The 20097-nt window shown below is 50.6% G+C and overlaps 1 protein-coding gene across 1 annotated transcript; it reads right to left on the bottom strand.

Annotated features, from left to right (window-relative positions):
* Positions 1 to 8394: 8394 nt before the first annotated feature.
* LOC128081425 (LON peptidase N-terminal domain and RING finger protein 1-like) lies at positions 8395 to 18858 on the bottom strand. Its single transcript, XM_052684647.1, is given in 15 exon segments — positions 8395 to 9831; positions 10306 to 10452; positions 10556 to 10718; positions 11356 to 11514; positions 11707 to 11828; positions 12423 to 12537; positions 13355 to 13445; positions 13922 to 14042; positions 14421 to 14531; positions 14725 to 14847; positions 15781 to 15899; positions 18038 to 18539; positions 18541 to 18705; positions 18707 to 18774; positions 18777 to 18858. Coding segments are annotated over 15 exon segments (2268 nt in total). The 3' UTR covers positions 8395 to 9651.
* Positions 18859 to 20097: the final 1239 nt, after the last annotated feature.

Raw genomic sequence — 20097 nt, forward strand, 5'->3', positions numbered from 1 at the left:
ATACGATCTGTAAAGCCAGCAGAAGTGTGCTAGGAGACCAGGAGAGGATTGTGGTGCAGGTTGGCTTTGCCTGGCAGCACGGGGTGAGCTGGGGGCTGGCACTGAGCGGGGCAGCAGGTGGAAAGGTGAAAGGAGTGTGCTCTGCATGGGCTTAGAAACCCAAAAGGAAAACATCTCTAGTTCTCTCCTTGCCACCTAGTGTCTGTTTGTGTTAAAGATTCCAGTTCATCCCTGAATTAAAGCAGTATCTTTACTCTTACTCTTGTGCAACTATCTGTTTTTTGGATAACTATCCAGGTGGATCTTTGAGCCCTTACAAAAACAGAGGAGAATACATCTGCCCTTCAGCCCTGACTCACCCAAACCTCGTGCAAACCATCCAGATGTGCTGTTCCAACTGGCTGGGGACATTATACCATGCTCACACCCATGGATATAAGCTTCTCCTAATTGGGTAAAAACAATCGATGGGCCTTTTGTCACAACTCCAGTTCTAGGATTTCAGCAGCTTTTAATTCGCAAGGCAATTCAGCTTTGGGCAAAAAGCAATTGCGCTGCCCTGGCTGGTGCCTGCAGTAACATGCAGTGCTGCTCTGCCCATCGGCTGCTGCAGGAGATGCACTGGGACTTGGGGGCAGGGGCTGAAGGAATGGAGGTGTTTGATGTTTGCTTGTTTATGTATTTAGTAGCTGCTGTCTCCACAAGAGCCCCTTTCTGCATAGGAGTGATAAGCTGTGCTTGGCTCCTGCTTGTCCACCCCTGCTGGCTCCTGTTTGTTGCCATCTCATCAGCAGGCACCAAAAAGCCCCACTTTCATTCCTGCTGGGCTGCCCTCCCTGCCCTGCTCCAAAATGCTGCTTGAGTGCCATGGAAACAGCACATGGAACTGCCATGCACAGGAAGGGAGAGGGAAGCAAGGTATGGGAGCACAGTACATCCCTCAGGAACCCACAGGATGACTCTGGAATGATACTCGCATTTAAATTGTGACATGGTATGAGAAGCTGTTGCAATACGTACAGTTAAGTCAATGTGCTCGCATGGCATAGATCTGTGGCTGAGGGTGGGTGCAGCACATCTGGAGCTGCACAGGCGGTAGGTGAGCCTGCCCTGATGTGCTGGGCTCCCATCCAAATTTGGCCACGGATGGGCTGGTGGCCATGGGCAGAGCTCTCTGCATTGCATTGCCTGGTAGTGGAGGCTGGGAAGGACACAGCTCCTCTTCAAGAGCTATAATTAATACTGGGAAGCTGCTGGCTGCTCTGGCAATCCCAGTTATCCACACTGTCTGTGCCGTTCTCATATCCCTTCTTAGTTGAGGGTACTTATTATCTTTATTAATTACGCACAGCAGTGAGCTTAAAACAAGGAGGAGGGAGGGAGGAATGGCCAGTATTTTCCCACTATGGAAAAGCAAAATGTTACATTTTGTACTTGTCGAAAGCAAAAATCCTTCACTTCAAGACGTGTGAGATGCATTACTAATTGCACAATTATCTTGTTCCGTGGCACTTGCAAAAAAGAACTTGGAGTGCTTTCAGCAAATTCTGGTGTTGAGGAAATAATGAATTGTATAAAAAAAAAAAAAAGTACTAAATTAAGTGCTCTCTCTTCATGAGAATATGTTCCTAGGCTTCGTGGAACTGTCTTCACAGAACTTTCTGAAGATGAATGTAGCGTGCATTAGTAAGGTGCAGAGGTCAGTGTGGCCCTGAGTAAAGAAAGGGGTGAGTAAATATGGCTCATGTGGATGATTTCCTTTTTGTAACGTGGGAAAATGCCAAAACATTCAGGTACCTCCTAGGGAGGTAAATTTTGCAGATCTTCTATTGGGAGCTCCCCAAAGGCTTGTTGGGCTGCATCCCTCTCCCGTCACACCATGGCTGGCAAAGGGTGATCCACACTCTCTGTAATATAACTCTGAAAGCAATCGTACTGATAACAGGCATTGAAAACAGCTTTTTCTGCCTCTCCATCTCTCTGCTACAAAATGCACAAAACCCAGCATGTGGGGCAGACTTGGATCTATGTTCCCCAACAGCCTGGAGCAGAGGGAGGTCCTGGTGGCACAGTGGAATGAGGAGAGCAATGTTGCTGAACTCAGCATGGAGACTCAGGTGTTTGGAAACCTCTTCTGGATCAGAGGGAAGATGAGTCTGTTTCTGTGAGATTGATCTGCAGGCACCAACAGAGTGTTCAGCTGGGCTTCTGTGAGAGAGGCAGCAAACAGTGAATTAGGTGTCAGCCTGTGGAGACATAAGAGAAATGGGGAAGCACAACGAAATATCACTGCCTTCTGCCTTTCGGTGGCTGTCAGCTGGGCTCAGTCAGCTCCTTGCTACCCTAAAATCCATGGTTTTGCCGTGGTGACTTTGTGCTCTGGTCTGGTGCACCATTCTTCTGCTTCAGCCTGTTCTGAAAGTGAAACATTCAGAAGCAACAAGCTCAAGCAACACCCTTGCTGACAGAGGCAGCCAGGTGGTAAGTTGGGACAGCTGTGCATCTCAGGGGAGGTTTGGGCCGAAAATCCTGGAACAAGTTAAACTACCCCTGAAAAATGATTGCAAGAGCTGGATGTGTGAGATAGGCAGAATGAAGAGTCTGCAAGTAAGTGGGGGGAGGGACCATGCTTTCAAGTGTTTTGTAATTATTAGGATTTATTTAATCCTGTTTACATTTACCTTTGTGCATGAAATTCATAATAACTGTGGTGTGCAACCGGGCACAGTGGTGATATACAAGATCTTATTAATGAAGACTATGGGAGGATTTGGGATATAGAAGGAGGGGTGTTGTGATGGAATTAACACCTGCTGCTTTCCATCCCTTCTAAAAACAAATTGCTTGTCAAGAGACTCAATGGAGTCCAACTACCATCAGGTAAATACACACTCGAGAAAAAGAATTGGAGTACAAAATACAATGGCTCACGCAGGCTCCAAAATGTCTTGGCTCTTTAGGTTTGTAGCCAGTGGGCTCTGCCTTGCCTCAACATGGCATTGCTCAAGGACCTTTCCTCTTCTCTCTTTCACTGCCTGATGCTAATTCCTGTATCTTTTTACAGAGTCTTGCACAAACTTAAATGCAAAGGTGTCATGAGCAGTCAGGCTGGCATGAACTGTTGTTTGCATCTCAGCTCTGTCAGTAGTGCTCAAAGTAAGAGAGTCAGATTTTAATCAGGTTTTGTGTCAGAATGGAAAAAAGGATCAACAGATTTCTGGCCTTGTTAAGAGAAGTCTCACTGGTACTTGAGCCTTATGGACCATTTCATATTAATAGAAAGGGACATTAAGTGCTGTCATACTTCCTATAGATGTGAAAGATGAGAGCTCAGAGAAGAAACTTGTTAATATTGCTCAGTGCCAACCCAGCAATTTAGCCTCTCCCTGGACAATATCTTAAATTTTCTGCTACAATATGAGGAGAAGGATCTGTACAGAGACTTGTTTATTTCCAAATTTCTGTTGTTCTTCTGTCAACAGAAACAGCCACACGACTAACCTGTGCCTTTCTTTGTGCCAGGTGTTGAGTAAGCAGCTGTATTGGAGACAGCTGAATGCTGAGGGAAAGAAGTTCCCCATTGCTGCCTGGATGGATGGTCCCACCAGTCCTGCCTTGGTCCCAGGGGATGGTCTTGCGTGCTCTCCCATGTGTCTTGACTTCATGACTGTACTCCTTGGATTCCATCTTGGTTCATCTTTGGAAGGGAGATAAGATAATCAAGAGACCAGGGACGTACATTGGGCAGCTTGGGGTAACAGGCTATAATTCAAGAATCCTGCTGAGCATCCTTGGAGTGATCTGAATGCATCACCCTTCTTCCAGCAAAGCATGGGAGACTCTGGGCAAAGGCACTGGGGCAGGAATGAGTGGCTGTGGTTCCCATGGCAGTGGGACCCCATGGTTATGTGGACCCATGCCCACAAACCCAGAGATGAGAGAGCCCAGGTCTCCCACAGACGGATGGAAAATCAAAGCTCAGCTGAGCACAAGACAGGATGACAGGCCAGCTCAGCAGCAATGTCTTCTTTCACCATTTAAGAGCATCCTGCAGAAAACAGGAATGAGAGCTTATCTCCAAGAGCTGTCACTTCCCCACACTGCCTTCAGCTCAGTGCTACCGTGAAGTCACTGTGGGAATGTGACCTTTATGGGGAAAGGTAAGTTGCTGTGGCTTTCCTGGTGTTTAATGTTCTTCATTGATTAGTTTCCATCTCCCTGAAGGGAGGAGGCTTTGACTGTGAGCCAGAGCTCAGCAGTACCCAGTGCCGTGGGTGGTGTGAGCTCTCAAGTGAGAAAACTGGCAAAGCAAAATGCAGGGAGTGACTTTCAGAAATGAAGACAAGAGAAGGAGTGACTCTCAGAAAGGATACTTCTTTTAATCTGGACTAAAGCACCACTTCCACAAATCTTCTATTGTCAGAGGTGCACAAAGTGTGACAGCTTATTTCAGCTCCAAGCCGTGATTGCTACACCTCCCCAGTGCTTCCCTCTGCCCCTGCCCATCCTGTGCCAAATGCTCATCGGTGGAGGATCGGTGGCCTTGAGGCTGTGACAGCTCTGCCCTCCCTTCTGCACACAGAGATGCAGCACAAAACAAAGAAGAGAAGCGAGAGGGGAGCGTTGAACCAAAGAGCAGTCACAGCTTTTGTTGTGCAAGTGTTTTGTGCCAGCTTAGACAAGGTAAATATAATAATAGCAGCAGATAGTGGAGGAATACTGAGTATTAAGAAGCAGCTTTGAATTAATCTCAGCTTTATTTATTTATTTTGAACAGCAGCAGCGCACCTCCTAATGCCCTTATCTTTTTGGGTGCACCTGCAACTGTGAAAGATTAAAACTTGCAAAGCTGAAGCTTAAATAGAGTAAACAGTTTGGTCTCAAACAGTCCAGAATGGGGGGGGGAAAAGGAGGAAAAAAAAAAAAAATTAAAAAATATACTCTATATTTGGTCTTTGGATTTGTTGCATGTGTAGAAGAGGAAGGCGTGGGGAGCTTATGGATTTGTACAGAGCTGGAAGGTGCCTGCTGAGCAGCCTGTGTGGTGGTGGTGCATGCAGAGCTGAGGGAGCTGCTGCTCTCTGTGCCTTGATCTGCAGGGTCGCAGCCCTGGGGAACCACAACCAGGGGCTGCCCACCATGGGCTGGTGTGCTCCTCACACTGAGATGGAGTGGGGAAAGGGAGGATTTTCCCAGCTTTTGGGGGATGCCAAGTCTGGCTGCTCCAGGGTTAACTTTTAGCCAAGATCTTGCAAGCTTTTGGGGGCTGTTTGTTTAGATCCCTGGAGATCTGTGCTACTCAGTCCATTTTTTTTTTTTTTTAACTATTTGCAGCAAAACAGGGCATGTTTATCAGGAAGTGGAGAGCCACAGCAGAAATTCCTTTCCTGTGAATAAGATTTGATCAATAGATGCCTCTTTACAACACTGACCACTTCTTCCATGCTCCCCAAAGTCCTGTTATGAGCACAGAGCCCCAGAAGAGCTGAACAGGAACCCCCCTGTGCACACAGGCCAGGCTTTAAGGTATCATTTGGAGTTCAGCAGCAGGTTAATCTGCCTGCAGAGCCAGATCCACTCCCAACTTTTCTTTCAAAAGAGTTCACATGCTTTCTCCAGGCTCAAAAAGCAAAGAGTGAGAATAAGCTCCAAATCCATCCTCATTAATTTTCTCTTCTTCCCAGTTCTTGACTGCTACAACATGCCCTGGCCTGAGCTCTCATTTGTCAGCATTTGAGGCTGGCTGGCAGCTTCTCAGCTCCCATCAGCAGCACAACACAGTCACCCCCAGGAGCCAAAAGCACCAAATGAGGAGGGACAGCAGCAGCCCTACCCTCTGCTTTTCAGTAATGATCCAATTTACTTGGGTTTTATTTTTTTGCCTCTCCCTTTCTTTCTCCACTATGAAGATTTATGGTGAGGAGGGTGCCCAGCTGCATCTGAGCACAATAATCCTCCTGCGGTTGGTGGAAACCAAGCAGCTATTCCTACAGCTTGTTAGCAGTCAGGAAGATGGAGGGAAGTAGGAGGAATCTGGAGGGTGAGGTTTTCAAGTGCCTCACTCGTCACTGCTGAACCCAACGCTATTTATGGTGCAATTATCACCGCAGACAGACTCCTTTATCATCCAGCCAATATTCTGGGTACAAATCCTATTGCAGCACAGCCACTCCATACATCATCCAGGCACAGCGACAGCCAGGTGCAGAGGTTGGGAGCAGTGAGCAGCTCTGCACAAGGCAGGGATGAGGGAACCAAGTTGCTGCTTGTCCCCATTGCCCCACTTCTTTCCCCAAATCCTTTTTCTTTAGGGAAGAAGTGATGCATTTCTCCTTCTTAGTGCTGGCATCCCTGCCTGAGTTTGGCTGTATTTCTTGAGGGAAAAGTATGTCTGGAAGAAAGCTCCCATGCAGCCCCCACCTCTCAGGTTAGTTGGGGGCAAGGCTGGAGCAGGAGAGGCCATGAATAGTGCCAAAGCTGGTACGTGCCAAAGCAGGGATGATGGAATAAGACTGTAATGTAGATTCTCTGGTGTCTTAGAGGCACTGAGCATCCAATATACTTTCATGAACCTGCTTTAACAGGGAGTTGGTCAAGATGAGCTCCAGGGGTCCCTTTCCCCCCCCCAACTCTGTGATTGTGCAATTTCCTTCCCCATGATGCTCACATTTCTCTTCAGTTTCAATGCCTACACAGGAACAGGGATTCTGGGAGCCCCTTTCCTTGTGTCAAACGTTGGAGTTAGGAGGTGGAAGCCAGCAAGGATGCAAGCAGCTGGTTACTACAGAACCAGACCAAGCTCTATAGTAACACACACCTGATCCCACTGCAGCACAGGTCACCCCACCTCATCCTGCTCATCAGCCCCACCAACTCTTCTTTGTCACTGCACAGAGCCAGGCTGCATTTACTCAGGGATAAACCTTAACACCTGCAAGGAGTGAAATTCTTGTGGCACAGAGCTGTAATAACCATTGCTCACAATGCTCACTTACCTTCTAATTGCTGAAGACTCCTTTTTCACATTTTTGGTGCTTGAAAAGGGAAGAATGTAATTTAATACCCCGAATGTTCTCACTTAATTGCAATCCCCATAAGCCAGCCACACAAAACTAAACAAATTCGATTAATTTATTTCAATTTGCACAAGTCTCCCTCTCAGACTGTAATTAATGGAGAGAAACAATTAAAGTAAACACAGCACAGCTGAGAGAGCTGTTCTTGCTGAAAGTCACATTTTATTTTAATAGTGCTGTATTTATATAAGTTCTACACTTTTAACAAGTTTCCCATTACCTTGGTGTTTAATCAGTGCTGTAAATATTTTGCTTCAACTGAGATGGTTTTTGTGAAGCCGTAAATCAACAGGGAGGGAGAAAGCAAGGAGAGTGCATTGCTGTAGGGGGAATGGGGAGACGGGGGCTGTGGCTGGAGCCTTGGGTCTCAGCATTATGACACTGTGTGGATATAGATATAGATATAGATACATGGCCCCCATATAGGCTCCCTCTCTCTACACGCTGGCACTGCCCCACTGAGCACTGAAAAGCAGGAAAGATGTGATCTATCTGACACTGTTCCAAAGTGTCGTTGCTACAGCATGAATAAAAAAAATAAATAAATCAGTGCTGCTTTTCCCCTCTTTCTTCATTAACCTTTAGGTATAACACGCTCCCATTTCAGTGCAAGCGCAGTCTTACCGGAGAAGATCTGAGCTCTAACAATCTCATGTTGATTTACTGCTATCTCAGTCTAATTAGTTTGGAAATACGCCATTTGTTAAAGAAAGAAGAGGCGCAGCCTGTCGCCTGCTGTATTAATTACTTGCCTCTTTAGCTAATTGCTTGCCCACTCTGTTAGGGAAAATTGTCACTGACGTTTGGAGTTGAAGACTGAAGGGGAAGGAGAGCTTTTGGAAGGAGGCTGGGGGAGATGGGATGGCGCTGAGAGGCGGAGGGCTCGGTGCTAACGCTGCCTGAGATCTCTCCGGGGATGAATACCTCTGGTACAGGACATTTCCCATCAACTGAGGGGTGCAGGATGGGTCGGGTGGGAAGAGGGTCAGTGGAGAGCTGGGTGACCTCGGGCAGCACGGCGCCTCTTCCCGTCCGCCCAGCCGCGCTCAGCCTCCGCCCGCCCCCTGGTGGAGCAGCGCGGTACTGCATGGCATGGAACGGCACATGGCGCCGTGCACTAGCGGTACCCTGCCCGGTGCTGACGCTGTTTTACACTATCTCAGATCCTCGCCCTTTTTTCCCTCTTTGCTACCATCTATCCCCTCTTCATCGTGTCCCTCTAACTTGCCTCCACCGCTGCACCACCTCTCCACCCGTCCCCAGATGACCCCATTACCAACTGTGATCACCCCATTTCAACAAAGGAGCAACTCAGAAGCAGACACCACCAACAAAACATCTTTATTTCAACGATGATAAAGAACAAATAATTAAAAGAGAGGACACTAACACAACCCCCAAAGGCACTCTAAGCGAACTGGAGCAGTTTGCATGAGTCCCTTCCTGTAGTACACCATGCAGATGTGGCTCCAGTGCCCATTGCAGACATAGACCAGAGCCATAGAGGGACCCATGGTGGTCATGGGGGTGGCTCAACCCACCCTGCAGAAAAGAAAGGCACTTCTCAAAAGGCAGTGCTGCTCCACCCCCCCCACACAGAGCCCCAGGGATGAAGTGGTGAAAAATTTTAATCCCTTAACGCAGTAGGTAGATATTAATCCTTCACCTAAAGCCACTGAAATTATGAAGGGGACATGAAAATTCCAAAACAGAGCAAAGCCTCCCCTGCCTGGGGAGAGGGAGTAATTTTTTCCCTTTAGATGGAGACAAGCAATCAGGCACTTGCAGCCAGGCACTTGCTCCCCTGCACAGGGTTCACAGCATCAGCCACTGGTTCCCTTTGACTTCACTGTGGGCTGCTTCAGGAGGCCCTGAGCTGTCCCAAGTTCTACAGTCAAGGACCTAGCCTCTGCTCCTTTATTCTAAGGAGGCAGAAAGTTCACAAAGAAACGCTGAACATAGTGAAATCACACTGCTCGAGAGGCAGAAAGTCACACAAATCACTGCTGAGCTTCATTCTTCCATCAGCAGTGAGTATCCAGAGCCCTGCTGCCTGGCGGAGAGAATGGAATCATGGATTTCAGATAATTTCATTGAATTTTTCTTCTTTTTCTCATTAGAAATTATGTCCAACTCTCACCCAGAGGCTGAGCTTCCAGCTGCTGAGGCTGGAAAAAGCCAACAGGGCTGTGTCACATCTTCCATGACTTTATACCTCCTGCCACGTGCAGCAGGACCTCTACCCAAAGCCCTACCTTTCAGAGAGGATGAGCCCCAGCACTCAGTCCTCTGCCCTAAGGATGGTCCACCTTAAGGCCAAAGTAGTTCAGCAAGGGATTTTGGCTTCTAAAGGCACAACCCACCTTTCTGGCATGGTCTCCTCTTGTGGTATGGCAAATCTATGTCACTCCAGTGCCACCAACCACCGCGTAGGGGAACAGCATGGATGGCACTGAGTCACTGCTGGCAGCAGCACTGATCTTGCTAAGGTTGCTTTTGGTAGGACTCTCAAACCACAAAGAAATGGTGAAGAAACCCAAGGGGCTGCATTCTCCCGTGCAAAGAGTTTGGAGGATCAGATGAGGCCCTGGGGGCTGTGCTCAGGAGAGGGCTGCAGCAGGGCCAGAAGGACACGCTGCAACTGGGCCAGGCGGGCATGCAGTGAGGTGCTGGAGAAGAGCCTGAGCTGGAAGGATGGGTCAAGGGGCAGGATGGAGATCAGCCACCAGCACCAGGTTGGGCCATCAGCAGAAGCCTGGAGGGGAGAGAGGGAGAGAGCTGAATAAGGAAGAGTCATTTAGTAACCAAGATCATCCCATCCAACTGTCCACCTATCATTAAATACCACCCAATAAACCACATCCCTCAGTGCCACACATTTCCCCTGAACCTATGAACAGAATCATAGAATGGCCTGGGTTGAAAATGCCCTCAAAGTGGTCACCCACCACTAGACCAGGCTGCCCAGAGCCACATCCAGCCTGGATTGATGCATTAGTTTCACAAAAACAAGGTCAAATACCCCACTAGTTCTGAATTTCTGTTGCCCTTTTCATATTTTAGTAATAAATGTTTAAAAAAAAAAAAAAAAAGAACTTCCATTAATTATTAATTATATACATAAACTACATTATATAGCTAGATTATATGCATCCGAAAACAATTCCACTTCACCCAATGTGGCCCAGGCAAGCCAAAAAGTTGGAGATCTCTGCCCCCACAGCATTACCTGGATGTCCTCTTCCTTCTCTGGCAGTGGCCCATGCTGCAACAAAAGGTGCCTGGAGGCAACGTCCCCGTGGTCCCAAAACCTCTGTGCCAGCTGGTAGGTGCTTTCATGCAGGCTTTGCAGCTCCTGCAGCTCCTCCCCAGCCACCTGGATGGAGGGAAGGGGAGAACAGAGAAGGATGGGTGAGGAGCACGGTGCCCACCAAAGGCACCCACCACAATGGGGGCTCCTAACCTGGTCCTGCTCTCACCTTCTTGTCCTCCAGGTACTCAATGTCAGCTGTGTTGTAGCCATCTCTGTGTCCACGTCTCAGCACCCGGAACCTTCGCCCACCGATGGTATCCACCAGCGACCTGCCGTCTGCCAGGAGCTCCAGCTGCCGGATCTCCAGCATGCAGCCATAGTCTGCAAAGCTGGAGGAGAGAGGGAGAGGAACGGGGCCTGAGCAGGGTGTTGACACGTGAGAGCTGCCTCCTCCTGCATGCAGCATCTCCAAGGAGAGACGTGGTGCAAAAATCAGAAGCTAACTCTGCTAGCACTCATTGCAAGAGGGCAGGGAACAATGAGAACTTCCTTGGGTTTGCCTGACGCAAAAATGGCTAAGGTCCTCATGCTGCCTTGATGTCCAGGTATGAATACCAATAAAAAGTTCACCAAAGGCCATAAGAAGTTATTCATCCCATCTCTCTCAAGCAGGAGGACTTAAGCCCCAGGAAGACTTTGTATAGGAGTTTAATGGAGTCCTGGGGTAGGAGCCTAAAGGCTGAGCCCATCTGAGATCAAGGAAAATGCGACAAAAAGAAGCCCAGTGTGCTACTGCAGCTTGTAATGGGCGGAAAATGAGAAGGATGGCCACTTTAAAGGAGACAGAGGACACGCAGGAATGGTGAAGCTCAGAGATATCCTCCCCACAGATACTGCCTCTGGGTGACACAGGATATGAAGTTGCCCCACGTTCTCCCTCTATTCCAAATTTTAGAAACTTGGGATTGGTGCAGACAGGATTAAACAAGTTGTGGCAGAAGGCAGCAGCCTTGCCCTGGCGCTCACCTTTTCCCATTCTCATATATGCACATGCCAAACCTCCTGGTGCCAGTCTCCTGGCACCGCCGGATCATCAGGCGGTAGCGGGGCTCAAAGATGTGCAGGGGGCAGGCCACACCAGGGAAGGACATCGTGCACACAAAGATGGGGATGTTCGTGGTCAGGCTAAAAGAAAAGAAGGGAGACTGCTCTGAAACCCTCCCCCCCAAAAAACAAAACAACAGAGACTCTGGGTCAGCTCCCATGAACCCACAGAAAGCGATGCTGTGCTATAGACCACCATGGTGCAGTCCTAGAAATGGGACATGCCACCTGAGAAGCCCCTCCCACACCCAACACACAGGGCAGATCCCTTACTTGGAGAGCTCAGCCATCTCAGCCCGGTGCAGCTCACGGCGCTCAGCCAGCTGTGCAGGGAAGGCAGCCAGCATGATGTCCTGCAGCAGTAGTGTGGGGCTGTAACTCCCTGCCTTCAGGTACTGCAAGAAATGAGAGATGGGTTGGACAGAGCAGGAGAGGAACCCTGAGGCTCTGAATCATGCTCACACGTATAGGAGCTGAGGGTAATTTCAACTTAGAGCTGTGAAGAATGAGGTCCATCTGGGAAGGGGGTTGGGGGCTCATGCAGCAGGGCTGCATCAGCCTTACAAGACCTCTGGACTCAGATCAGACCCAGGACTCCATCCAAGACAGCATCCTGTCATTGACACTGATGTGGTCCATCCATGTATGACAACCTGATTTCCCCAACAAGCTCATCTGAATCTCTTTTCATAAAAGATGAAATCAAATTCCCAGGCTAGCAGGCTTTCCATCCATTTCCATTTTTAAAAGTAACTACCATTAACTTTCTTCTCTCTGCCAATCTCCCTCTCTCTGATTCTCAGTCCTATTTACAATCTCACTCAATCACTGGGACATCTCATGGAAACAAATTTCCTGGTCCTAATTATCAGCTGTCAGGTCATTCCTGCATGAGCAGAGCTGACATCCCTGGGATGGGCACTGAGTCCTCTCCCACCCATCTGTCCCCACCCCAGGCAGGGGAGCCCCAGCCCTCCCCCAGCCCTCACCTCTCGCAGGCTCTGCTTGCAGAGCGGGCAGTTGGGCCGGTGGTCCAGGCAGCGCTCCAGGCACTCCTTGCAGAAGGTGTGTCCACATGGCGTCGTCACCGGCTCAAAGAACATCCTGCAAAGGAGCCTCTGTCACTGGATTGAATGGGAAAGAGCATGGTGATGTCCAGGAAGAAGATCAGAGGGCTGGGAATTCCAAATCCAACTTGGGTTCAGCTCCACAAAGCACCTGCTGCATGCTGATGCAAGCGAGGATGGAGCTGCAGGCACAGCTCCCAGCCACTCCCAGCCCCATACCTGCATCTCATTGCAGTCCCCTTTGTGCAAGTAGGAGGCTTGAAAAGATTCCACAGTAAGATCTTAAGGGATTTTGCTTCCAGCAGGATCGAGTGTTTCCCACATCAGCTCCTGCAAACTTCAAGGGGAATCTACAGTGATGCTGCAGGGCTGAGACACTGCTGGAAGCTCTTTCACACTGTGCTTCCCAAGCCCAGGCAGCACACAGCTACACAATTCGCTTTCACTAAAGCTGTGTTAGCCAATCTTTGCTTGCAACTCTTGTTAATTAAATGTGAATATTTATTCAATTCATTAGAAGCCTGATCTGAGACTGTTGGATTTGCACAATGAGTGAGATGGCAACTATCCAAGGTCAGAGCTCCCCATCCCTGGGGGTCCCCATGGATCCCACCAGTGTGCGAGTTCCCTCTTAGCTCTTACTTCTGCCAAACCTTACTTTACAGCACTGGGGACTGCGTTTGATATTAAGAGGAAAAGAAAGATGCAAACCAAGAAGCAGAACCAGGTGGGTGCTGATTTTTGCATGGTTCTGTGTGGAGCCAGGAGTTGGACTCAATGATGGATGGGTCCTTTTCAACTCAGGATGTTCTGTGATTCTAATTTCTCATCCAAAAAGCAGCCAGAGAACTCACCTGATACAGAGGGAGCACTCCAAGTCAGAAATGCTCAGCAGGTCCTCAAGGGGCAGCAGGTTACTCATTGCTGCTGTTTCCTCTTCATTAGCTGGTGGCAAAAGGAGAGGAGGAAAGAAAAGAAAAAAAAAAAACAAACAAACACCTGTTTCAATACTGAAAATTAAGCTTTGCTTTCTGACCTTGTTCTGAGGTGTGTGGAATCAATGCTTACACAAAGTGCTTCAGAATTTGAAAACAAAACCACTGGGTGATGCAACATGAACCCAGCCAACAACCCATCCATGTTCAGCCACAGCTCATACATCGGGGGCAGAGGAAGGCAGCATCTCTTCCTCCTCCTTCTGCAGGGAAACTGCGGCACCAGAAGGTGAAGCAGCCCAAAGAAGCCACCAGATGGAGGTCTCTGCTGTACTGCCACAGGGGATCACCACTGCTTTAGGGACAAGGGCACAGTGGTGATGGGTCAATGGTTGGACGAGAGGATCTTAGCGGTCTTTCCAACTTTAAGGATTCTATGATTTAGGCAACTCAGATGCTTGCTGTCCTGCACAAGATGGCACTCACCTTCCTGCCTGTCCTCCCTCTGTGCTGCAGCCCCTGGAATTCTCTGTTGTCCCACGGGTGTTCCCTGGCCATGCTCAGCCACCACATCACCCCTGCCAGCCTCCAGCTCCTCCTCCTGTTCCTGGGCATAGCAAGTAGAAAGAGCAGACTGAGTTTTTCTTAATAGCTCCTAATGGTCTGAATCGTTCTCAGATGTGTTTACCAAGCGAAAAAAAACACCATTAAAACTGAAATTTTCTAGGGTTTTTTTTTTCCTGAATGTTATGTGACTTTTGTGTTTTAAACAGCAGTCTGAAGTCTTGTGAAAAATACTGCAGAACAAAACTGGAAGAGGGCTGGAAACAGGAGGAGCCTCCTCAGCTCTCTCACCACCTGCTACACAAAACCATGTGCCCACGGGCATGGTTCTGCACAGCTGCCCTTTACCATTCCCATCATTGGGAAACTTCAGTTTGGTGTGTACCAAAAGGATGTCAAACCCCATTGCAGCCTATATTACCTGAGCTTGTGTGGAGGAGGATGCAGGATCCCCTTCATCCTGCTCTTCCTGGGGACCGGATGAGCCCTGGTGGGCAGCACATGACTGAGGAGCATCCTCCCATGTGAGGACCTGCAAGGAGAAAGCAGGGCTCAGCAGGGTTTCTGGGAGGAGATGTGTGACCCAGAGACTCCAAAGCAGACCTGGACCACCGCAGCATCACGGCTGCTTGTTCCAGAGCTGGCTGAGTTCAGCAAACTTACATCAGGGAACATCCCTGAGCAATGGGAGTGCATGGGATCCACCACTCTGCAGACCCACATACCTTCTCCATCTCTCTCTGCGCAGGCTGGAAGCAAGGACTGAGCATCAGGCAGTGCTCCCATGCCAGCAGGGCTTCGGCTCTCCGTCCCATCTCCAGGAGCACCTTCCCTTTCCTGTAGAAGCTCTGGAGAGCACAGAAAAACTTATGCTGACTACAGGCCAGCAGCCAGCTGAGAATGTGCCCCTTGTGTGCCCCAAGCCCTGATGTTGATGGATTCACTCCCACCGTACAGAGACCTTGTGAAAGGGTAAAGGGCTTCTACCTTGAAGCTGCACACTGATTGCCAACACGTGCAAAGAAGCCCCCCGCCCCAGCCTGCAAATCAGCATTCTTTACGTCCTCACCAAGAGCGCGTGAGCAAAGATCCTCCAATTAACACTGCAGAGAGCTTGTGTCCCATATTAGCAATTAATGAATTTGAGTAGTCTATTTCTGAAGCCAGTAGCTGTGAGAACTCAGGATTGCCTGTGAACCACATGCTGGACCCAGCAACGAGTAACTGGTTGGATTAAGATGTATATAGGTTGCTCTGAAAGTAATGCTTCCTATTTATATCCATGGAAACCAAAACAGATACAAAGAGTACAGTAACAGTATTTGATAGAGCAAGTTCTCAGCTACAAAGCACTATTTTTCACTACCAATAGTTATACATTTTCACCAGTGATGAACAAGAGCCTGCATGCTGCGTTCATATAAATCTACACTAGCAGAGGTGATCACTGTTACTGTTTCTACTGCTGAAATGCACCACTCACTGCCACACTGCTTACATTCACTGGTTGGGCTCCATAAATATTCAGCAAGCACCAGTGAAATGTTCAGTGAGTGTCGGGGCCAACATAATACAATAGGAAGCATTACTTTTGGAGCAGCCCTCATAGATGAAAGTTAAATTATCCACATCTGCCCCTGCAGCTAAAAAGTCCTCTGCCTTCTGTGACCAGCAAAGGGGAAATCCCCAAGGGGGAGAAGAAAAGGGGGACATCACTTCCCTGTGCAGTGAGGTGAGGTTCCCAAACACCACCGCACCCCCAGCTGCTCTCCTCTGCTCACCTCGCACTCCATGGGCTCAGCCCTGCACACGGCTTCCAGGTCCTGCAGCGCCTCTGAATACCGCCCCAGGGCTGCCAAGGCCTCTGCCCGGCACAGACGCAGGGATGTGTCCTCCAGGACTGCAAAGAGAAAGGTGGGTCCTGGTGCCAAGAGCCCCTGCAGCACCACTGCCGTGGGGCTCAGTTTCAATCACAGTAGGATCTGGACCATTGCCCATCTTTTTGGGATACAGTATGTGCTCCCCATAGAGGTCACCATGAGGGTCTCCATGATGGAATTCAGGGCAATGTGTCACCCAACAAGCCAGCAGCTGGGGACTGCCGTTCCAAAACACTGCAGCCTCTTGGAGCCACCACTGCTGTCCCCAGACAGGGGCAAACCTATGGGTGCAAGGAGGGCTCCCATCCTCCCCACCAGGTGGCTCTGAGTTCCCACGTGCAAGCAAAGGCTGAAACAGAGGAAAGGAATTAGGGCATCCAGGCTTATATCAGCATGGTATCACCAATGGGATCTCAGCACCAAGGGGCACTCACAGAACAACACCCCAAAGTGCACATGGGGCTGTACAGGCTGGGCTGCAGCTGGGCACCACGTGCTCCTTGTGAGCCTACGTGCACATGTGTCTGTGTGTGCTGTGATCAGATCAGCATGCAGCACTTCAAGAACTGGCTGTGCCGGAGTCCAGCCCTCTGCACACGTCTGGGGATGAGATACTGCAGCTCCTAATGACGTGCAGAGGTGAAAACACGAGCACAAAGTCCAGGAGCTTATTTTCCACATCAGTGAGCACATTCAAACATTTACAGACTGTCAACAAAGTGACTGATTTAGCACAAATAAGACACGTAAAATCAGGCAGCAAGTTCTGCATTTCTGTGACACTGCAGCTATTTTTGCTGTATGATATCACCAAGCATCAGGGACGTGAGCCAGCTGGCAGCACAATGCCAGAGGAGCCCTCCTGTGTTACACAGCACTATTTGGTTCACTTTGTCAACCTGCTATCTCCTGTTTTTCTATTCCCTTTGGCCACATGGTGTCCCAGCGGGCTCAGTGCAAAGCCCACAGCTCCTGCCCTGAGCAACACTGAGCCCCAAAGCACCACTAACTGGCACAGCCCGAGAAGCACCTGCACATACTGGTCTTTGGGAGCTGCCACTGATCCCTATTTCCTCATTGTCCCAACCTGGACTTCCCCCAGCCAACAGCAAGCTGAGCACGCAGCAAAGAAAGACCAAGCACAGCCTGCAATAGATCACTCTTTCTACTCACAGCTAATTGCAAGACAAAAGTCAGCCCATAGCACAGTAAAGGAGCACCATGCACGTGTTTTTGCTCCGAACAAAGGGCACACAGGACCATGCAGTGCTTTGGGAGGTTGCACAAAGGGACTACAGCTCACTCCCTGCTGGCCCTTTGCTTAGGGGTACACCCCAAACCTCTGGGGCTCATCCCACAGCAGGTGACGAGGAGGAGATGCTGTGCTGCAGAAGCAGAGCTCGGTGCCATAGAAACACTGCTCATTCTGAGAGGACCTTCATGCCTCTGCTCCCCAGCCCCCCTGCTTCCCAGCCGTGTTGTGTAACCCCACTTGGAGCAGCGTCACTCTCCAAGAAATCCACTTATGGACACACAGTAAAGCAGAACAACCTCCTGGGCCTGATCCCAGCCTTGTAGACGAATGTCTCCTCAGTGCCAGGTGCAGAAGGGGGTCAGGGGGCCCTGCTGAGCACTGGGTGTGCTCAGTTTCTGTCCCCGACTGGAGAAGTCTCAGTTGCTTTCCATCACCCCTACCCCCCCAGGTGCTCTTCTAATGATACACTGAATACTCTGGGAAGCTGTGGAACTCAGCTTTGTCAGCTCAGCTGTTAATGAGACCTCCTTCCTCTCCAGCTGCTGCTGACACCAAGGACACATGGCAGTAGGACACCAAGCCCTGACCCTGGGGATAAGCAGCCACTATGGCCTGGGGAAGGCCGTGTCCCTGTGCTGCTGGTGGTCTTCTGCAGGGGTGGGGATGACCCAGAAGCAAAGCCCTGCTTTTGGTGGTGTTTCTGCCCTCCCAGTTCCTTTCCAACACTTCTAGCACTCCTAATGAGTTCCCCAGGTGCTCAGCTGTGTCAGACAGAGGTCACCCATGGTGCAGGGACAAAATGACCTGCACTGGTACCCACCTGCTCCAACAGCACGTCCTCATCCCTGTACAGCCCCTCCTGTGTCATCATCTTGTCAGCCCCTCGGGCCCCATGCTGCTTACCCATCTCAATGCCCTTCTGGGCCATCCTCAGAGCATCCTGCAGGTCCCCACGGGCAAGACGACTCCGGATGCGTGCTGCCAGCCTGGCTGAGCGGCTCCCCCTCTCCTCGCACTTCTCCAGCAGGTTACAGAGCACCACGTTGCATCTCACCGACTCGACGCCCAACAGCTTCAGCCGGCGATGGCACACGGGGCAGCGGGAGGGCACGGCCCCGCCGAGGCACGGCTTACAGAAGGAGTGCCCGCACGATACGGTCACCGGCTCCCAGAGGAGGAGGCGGCAGGACGGGCAGCGCAGCACCTCCGCGCTCCCGAGGGGCTGCGGAATGGGGCTGCCCACCCGGGGTGGGGTGGAAGAGGTGGAAGGGTCTCTGCTCATGGCTATAGCCTCCGAACGCCGAGACGACCTCGGGGCCGCATAGCAGAGGCTCAGCCCGTTCTGCCCCGGGGCGCCCGGCGGAACGCTGCGGTGCCGGAGCTCGGCGGTACGACGCCCCCTCCGCCCGAATCGAGGGCCGCCGGGATCGCCATTGGCTGCCGCCGCCGCCGCGCCGCCCCGCCCCGGCCGCGTTTCGTAACGGAGTCGGCGGCACCGGGGGCGGTGCTGTGAACGACGTGGGGGGACCCGGGGTGGTCCGGTGTGAGGCATCGCGGGGCGCCCTGGGGGAGACCGGGGAGCCGGTGTTTGATATTAGTGCCTGGAGGGGGTCCTATATCAGTTCGTAATACCGGGGTTCCGTTGTTGGATTCTGGGGAGCAGCCCCGGCCCGCTGCGAATGTGTCCCCGGGAATGTGGGGAGGTTGGGGTGCATCGAGCGCATCTCCTGCACTGCGCAGACCCCTGCGAGATGCTTTAGGGGAAATGGGCTTCCTTTCTCTGCAGGTGGATCTGCAGACCCAGAGCTGAACCAACCCAAACTCTGTGATGAAAATCCCCTTCCCGGTCCCACGCTGAGATGACGACAGCTCTCCTATTGCCGGTGCTGGGAAAAACAGCCAAAAGCAGCTTAGTAGATCAGACTTTATGTAAGGATGATGCACATTCCCCACCGGCTCTTTTGTCTGTCCCTAAAAGCCAAACAAAGGCAGAGCAGGCTGGGAGAGATGCTCAGGGAGGGAGGTCACCATTGGGGCGGGAGCGCTGGCAAAACCAAGGGAGGGGCTGGCAGAGCTGGGGCTGCAGAACAGGTTTGGTTTCAAAACCTGCTGTGATTTCATTAAACAGCACATGAGCGCTCTGAAAATTTCAAATCCTAATTACTGCATGTGTGCTCCAAGGGCTTTGCATTTTGCATAGAATTTCTGCAGATAGGGGAAGCTCAGGCCCTGTTCAGCAGCAGTGCCCCTAGGCCCCCTTACCCCAGAGCTTTGTTCAGGTTGAATATTAGGAACAATTTCATCTCAGAAGAGTGGTGAGGCAGTGGCACTGATGCCCACTGATGGGATCCATCATCACTGGAGGTGTTTGAGAACCTTGGAGATGTGGCACTCAGGGATGTGGGCAGTGGGCACAGTGGGGGTGGGCTGGGGTTGGACAACCAGGGAATCCTCACCCACCTCCAGATCACCTCTGGAGCAATGCCTGTTCATGAGCCACACTACTGGGGGTGATTTTAGCCAACATGACCTACGTGGCAGTGTTGTGCCCACAGAGTGCTCCCATCACCTGCTGGTGTGGCTCAGCCTGGAGGAAGCAGCTCCTCCTGGCTCCCTGGAGAGCCGGAGATTGGTGAGGGTGACAGAGGGTGACCTGTGCTGTCCCCAGGTTTTCTGTTCTGCACCTCCTGATTCACACCACTGCTTTTGCATAATGCACATAACAATCCATCAGCAACAACACACCATCAGAATCCAGGCTTGTCAGCACCACTGCAAGGATGGATTGTTTTCTTCGTTCCAGTAAGTGCTGAGCAAGTGCTGAACTCCAAATGCTTTAGCTTGTCACTGGGGTGTTTGTGCTGACTCAGGACAGACTGCAATAATAATAAGAGGTTTAAATACTTAATGTTAACCATTCTGCTGGCCGGGTGAGGACACTGAGTTTTGCAGAAGGCTGCAGC

This window comes from Tympanuchus pallidicinctus, unplaced genomic scaffold (assembly GCF_026119805.1).
Source record: "Tympanuchus pallidicinctus isolate F22 unplaced genomic scaffold, pur_lepc_1.0 scaffold21, whole genome shotgun sequence".
Taxonomy (NCBI): Eukaryota; Metazoa; Chordata; class Aves; order Galliformes; family Phasianidae; genus Tympanuchus; species Tympanuchus pallidicinctus.